Source organism: Balaenoptera musculus, chromosome 2 (assembly GCF_009873245.2).
Source record: "Balaenoptera musculus isolate JJ_BM4_2016_0621 chromosome 2, mBalMus1.pri.v3, whole genome shotgun sequence".
Classification (NCBI taxonomy): Eukaryota; Metazoa; Chordata; class Mammalia; order Artiodactyla; family Balaenopteridae; genus Balaenoptera; species Balaenoptera musculus.
The window spans coordinates 49,422,001-49,428,000 of record NC_045786.1 but is presented as its reverse complement, the minus strand read 5'-3'; the positions used below and the strand labels follow the sequence as shown (position 1 = coordinate 49,428,000).

Below are 6,000 nucleotides of genomic sequence, written 5' to 3'. Positions count from 1 at the left end.
ATTCTACACCCATCCTGGGGGCAGACGATCAGAAGGGCTGAGGATGCAGCTCTGAGGGAGCCGGTCCAGAAGGGCAAACTTCAGAGCTGCCAACCAAAGAGGGTAGGTGCCAGCTGACAGGCCTTTGGGTTCCAAGGCCATTGGCATTTTAAAACTACCCCTGCTCCTTCTCTCCCCTGTAAAAAACACCTTGAAACAGGCCAAAAAGAAATAGTAGAGAAACAATTGCTTCTCATTGAATTTTGCTACTTCAAGTGAGTAAAAGCTTGAACATTTAATAAAAAAAGGTATTAGTTATCAGAAAAAGCACTTTACAGTTGTTAGGAAAAAAACTGAAAAGACTGAAAAAATGGGCAGAAAAGATTACTGGGGGCCCTGCGTTATGGGGGCCATTCGTTGTCTTTGAGCTAGTTTTCAACTGTATACGTTTTCGAAAAGGGATAATACAAGCGATTCTTGCCCATAGAAACAGAAATAATAGAAGGAAGTGGGAAGGGGCGTAGAAAGTGGGGTGCCAGGCCGAGGGGCGCTGGCGAGGGCGTCGGGCTGCGAATAGCTTCTCTTCCAACAGGAGCAGTAAGAGAAATACTAACTACTCACTAACTACTCATCGGAAGTGGTGAGCTCGCTTTGGAAACTGTCTACAGGGAGCAGGGGTCGCTAGCGACGACCGCAGGGCCGTGGCCCCGGCGCTCGGGGCGGGGCAGGCGGGGCACGGAAAACACCGGGGCGCGGGCTGGGCAGCCGCGCTGCTGGTGGAGGAGGGGGCCGGGGCGGGGCGGGGCAGCGGGCGGGGCAGAGGGGCGGGGCGGGGCTGGGCGCCCAGAAAGCGGGAGCATGGAGGCGGAGGCCGCGGGCCGGACTGCAGGTAAGGGGAGCTGGGGCCAGGCCGGCCCGGAGCCTGCCCGCTTCCCTCGCGGTCTGCCGCGCGGGCCCCACCCCACGTGTCGGGTTTCAATGGCTGGGCTGGCCTGAAAGCTCCGGGCCCCCGCGCTGCAAAATGAGACTGTAAACAGCGCGCCGCGGCCAGGGAAACTTCCCCCGGAATCGGCGCCAGGGCGCCGCGAGCCGCGCACCTGTTGCCGCCAGGGAACGAGATAGTGGGCGGCCCGGGATGTCAGGGGCGAGACCACCCCCGGGAGGGGCAACCCCCGAGGGGTCTCGGTCACCGCCCTCCCGGCCGTCCCTAGGGCCCCCGGCAACCGGGACCCGCTGGCCTGGCCTGGCGGACTCCCTGCCTTCCCTTAGCCTTGGTGGTCTTGTCTGTGAAATGGGAAGCGCACGGTGGGGAGGGTTCAGTAAAGCAGCTCGGGGGACGGCGGGTGCCCCTGTTGCCCCTGTTCGGGGACTGCCAGTTCTGGCCCCCGGCCCGGTGCGCGGCGGGCGTGCCGCCCCGGGCCCTGCAGGCCAGCAGGGGAGCCTGGGTTTGCGGGCGCTCCCGGGAGCCCGCCACCTCCCTCACGTCCCTTGCCTGCCCCCTCTCCGGAGAACCGGGCGAAACCGTGAGACTTCTGAATTTGAAAGCGCATGGGACAAATCCCCGAAAGAGTTTCCAGCAGTCCTGCAAAGGAAGGAGTATTTGGATGGGAGCAGGCATAGGGGCGTTTGATGCCGAGAAAGTGCCTCTTCCCTCCTGCATCTTTCCTTTGTTCCCCCGGGGACCCGCGGCACGTAGGGCCCCTTGGCTGGGTGCTCACGTCCAGTACGGCCCTCGCTAGAGCCCTGCGCCCACGTGCGGTCAAACCGCAGATTGGCCACTTTCTCCCACCACTCATCTCTAAGGAAAAACTCAATCTTACAGAGGCTCCTCTGCCTTTTATTAGAAGCCAACGACGGCGGATTACTTGTTATTGTGATCTGCATTCAAAAACTGTGACTTTGAGTTGTTTTTCCCGATTTCAAGTGAGGGAGTTAAGGAGAGAAGGTGGCCACTGCCACTTGTATGAATTAGTTACATTCCTCGTCAAAGTTTTCATTGGTCTAGGGATTGAGAAAGGGTTTTGTCTCTAGTTTTAGAGGGAGAAGTACTATTTCGTTTTTTATTTTTCTGTGGTCGTTTCTGGAAAGTTGGTTAATAGTGAGTGCTGTTGCCAGTTTATTGTTTGAGAACTGGGGCAAGAAGAAAAAGTGACTTGCTCTTTTGCTATCACCTTTCTCACCTGCAAAACGGAGAAGACTTTGCCCACTTCGGGACTTACTGTACAGAAATATCTCATATATTTTAAACACTTAGCTGGTCTGCACACAAAGCTGCTCAGTTTAGCTTTCTCCCTTCCCCTCCCCCTCAGAGTGGTACCATGAGTCAGAAAGTTCCTCCCAACTAGTGCCTTAGAGCTGTGCTTATTCTACCCAGTTTTACTCTGTTTTAATGGGAAAAGTAATGGTAATTTCATCTTCTGGAAAAGTGTAGTTGGCCTAAACGGTTTCAGGATTTTCCTGTATTTATGTCGGCGTTTGCTGTGGCTTTCATGGTTGCTGATGGCCCAGATGACACACAGCAGTTGCACATTAATCATTTCCACATGTGCTAGATCCTAATGGATGGGAGTTTTACATAGCTGAATCGATGCCTGAGCTTTGATAGCCCATTTCCAAAAAGGGCTTCAGCCAACCATGCCTACGTGGGAATCCTTTTTCTTTCAGCAAGGAAGCATGAAACTGAGAATTGTGCTTTCAGGTAAGGCTGTGTCCCGATCCCCACTTAGTTCTAGCACCAAAAGGTCGGGAAAGGGCACATGACATTCCCGTGGGAGTTCCCTCTGTATCTAGATGAGGTTCCTCAATATTGGTGTGTCTGGGCGGGGGTACCCTCAATAATTCAAAACATACCCCAGGGCCACACACACATTCTCTCTCTCTCTCTCTCTCTGAGTCTGTATGTATTTTTAATTTTCCTGATACTGAAGACCGTCTTAGGTTCCACCAGACCATCAGTTGCTGTCATTTCAGCTTGGAGTATAGTAGAAAGGAAGAAGAAAGTCAGACACGACCCAGTTCTGTTACTCCTCTCATCCTTTACCTTGAAGTTCCCTCATCTATAAAATAAGGTCTTGACCTGCCTCATAAGGATTAGATGAGACCTTGTGTTCATCAGAGCGGACTACTGGGCCCCTTGTGAAATTTTGAGTAGACTCAGAGAAGGCCCTTTATTTTGCACACCCCCCCCGCCGCCCCGCTTCTGTTTACACAGCAAATGGAAGTGTCTGTGACAATTACCTGTTTTATGATCTCCATTTAGGAAGTCAGTTTAGTGTTCCAATTTTGAAAAGTTAGGGCCAGACAGTTTGCAGTGGTAATACAAGCAGAGCTTTATAGACAGGAAAGCTAGCAAGCAAGGAGGAAAATCCGGATGACTCCAAAGCTTGGGTTGGGACAGTGGTGATGCCACTAAAGAAACTGACTCTGGGAGGGGGAAAACATGATGCAGTCTAAACACAGTGACTTCAAAATGTTTCAGTAGCTTCCCGTTGGAGACACTGAAGAGTTAGTCAGAAACACTGACGCTGGAGCAGAGGAGGAATCTAGAAAGGCCAGTGCTGGCCCTTTTGGGGCTCTATTGGGGACCCCTTTTACTGAGTGGAAGGAGCAGAGCAGATGGAGGCATGGCGAGGGCATCTCCTGGGAGATGGGAGGTGGGGAGGAGCTGAGGGCACAGCCCAAAGGCTCAGGGAGGGAGAAGCTCTGAGAACCTGATGTTGAGACCCAAGGAGGAGAGACTGAAAAGAAAAGAAGCCCATGGGGGCAGGGCCTGGGGCTGAGGGAGGCCTAGGCAGGTGCTGACTGCATGGGCTCAGAAAGAGGGTCAGGGAGAGGCCAGAAGGGAAGGGGGTCGGCATGTCACATGACCCTGAAGGGGGTCAAGCATAGCTGATGTTTCAGGGACAAGAAGAGGGAGAAGGCTGAGCTTAAGGTGGTGGTATGAGTGTGGGGAGGTGGATTTTCCCTTGCGTTTTTGGTGGAGGAGACTTGAAGACACTTTTAGTAAACTAACCCTTAGGAGCACTTTTCTGCCTGTCAAGTATTGCTCTAAACCCTTTCTAAGCGTTACCTTAATTGATCCTCATAGTAAATAGTAAATGTAGATACTATTATTATCCCATTTTACTGGTGAGGAAGCTGAGGCACAGAGATATAGTAACTTGCCTAAGATCACCTGGCTAGTAAGTGGTAGTGCTGGGATTTCAATTGGGGGGTGATTGGTGGTGGTGGTCTGACTCCCCAGAGAAAGGGACTTATAATGAGGGTGATGTCCGCCCCCCCCTTCCCCCTGCCCCAAACCGAAGTGGAGGCTCAGGAAGGTGATAATCCATGAGCTAGCTCCTCAGAGATGACCTCATGTTAACATAACACTTCAAAAAAAAAAAAATCAAATATTCATCAGCCATTTTGGATCTTCTCAAGTTCAAGGTGTAGAAGTGTCCTCTTGGAGGAACAGGGACCTGGCAACTTGGGGGAATCTCAGTTCCTGAGGGGCAGGGCCTCACTGGGGTTATGACAGAGGGCTGGGCTGGGCACTGGGACTCCTGTCACTAAGTGCTTTTGTGCCCCAGGTGAGTCTCCATTCCTTCATCAGGAGGGAGGGGAAACGATAAGATGGTCTCTAAAACTCCACTCGGCCATGAAGTTTGTCAGCTACTTCCTGTCACTGTAACCAGACTGTAATCCTACTGAGGGCAGGACCCTTACTGATCTTTCTGTCCTAGTGCCCTGCTCGCTGCTGGCACATGGTCGGAGCCCTGTGAGCTTTGGATGGAGGAATCATTTCCTTTCAGGTGCTGGTGAAGACCTTTGTTGGTTCCCTGGCTACAGGAAGGGTTGCTGGGAGGATTTTGCAGATTGTGTGTTTTAGGATGTGGAGTGATTCAAGCTGGCCTGCCACCCTTGGGATGAGTGCCACTGGTCAGCCCATCCCCTGGGGAATGTCTTTCTAGGGGTCCCACTCTTCTTGGGAAGGCCTGGTCCTCAGTGGGTCCTCCTAATGGCCTGGGCATTTTGTATGTCCCCTGTCTGTTGGTTGTGATTCTTTGCCATATAATGGAATCCATCCTATAGATGGTCGTCGTTCACCCCCATCTCTAGACATCAAGGGGTGTATTATGTCTGTATTAAACAGGGATCTCTGCTATACTAGGCCAGGCCAGAGATGGCTGGTGTCCTGACCTCCGGCTCCTGCCGTGGCCTGGCAGGATGGAGTGAATGACCAGGCGTCCAGGACTCGGGCTGGGCAGTGGGAAGGGAGTGGGCACTGAGGTGTTGTCTTTCTGACCTTTGAAACCCTAGTCTGGTGACCGGCTGACTGGCCTTAGCTGGGTTCCTGACAGCAGCTGGCTCCTGGCTCCTCTGATGACATTCTTATTTGTAGCTCAGCTCTGGGAAATTCCAAACAGAGGATTAGAGAAAAGGGCTGTGTTTTCTGCTGTGTTGTGTGGTATAGAAAGCAATTTCAGGGCAAAATTCAAGCACACTTGTTGGTCAGCTGCCCCTGGTGTCACGTGACTTTTAAAGTCAGGGTTATTGTGGGGGTTAAGTGACTGTCAGTAGCAACTGAAGGTCCAGGGCCTTTGAATAACGTTTGTTAGGATGTAACAGCTGTGGTTTACAAATTCCATGCCTTTTAGTGCACCCATCCTCTGTTGTGGGTGTTTCCTTTTCCAAGGCCGATGATCAGCAAGCTTCAGTGGGGGTGGGACGCACGGCATGTGTATCCAAAGGCCACTGTCTGTCGAAATCCAGGCATGTCTCTCTTCCTGCTTCTTTGGACCACTGGGAACCCTTTCGCAGCAGACCCTTTGCATTCCCTGTGCCCAGGCAGTGGCTTCGCTTCCTGCTTAAACCAGTGCCTATTATCTGTCGAGGCACAGAATCATTTCGATGCTTCTTTGCTCCTCCGAATCTGGGCAGCCACGGGGGCCACTGGGAATGGCCTGAGGCTGAGGGCTGGGGGCTCCCGGGGAGGGCAGAGGGGAAGCTTCTGTCCATGTGTGTGTTGGGGGCTCCCAA

The 6,000-nt window shown here is 52.7% G+C and overlaps 1 protein-coding gene across 1 annotated transcript in view; it reads left to right on the top strand.

The window, feature by feature from the left end:
* The first annotated feature begins 837 nt into the window (after positions 1-837).
* FAM169B (family with sequence similarity 169 member B) overlaps positions 838-6,000 on the top strand; it is an 83,213-nt gene continuing 78,050 nt past the window's right edge. The window contains exon 1 of the mRNA XM_036841985.1: positions 838-868. Within this exon, the coding sequence (XP_036697880.1) occupies positions 838-868 (31 nt within the window). The remainder of the gene's footprint in view (positions 869-6,000) is intronic.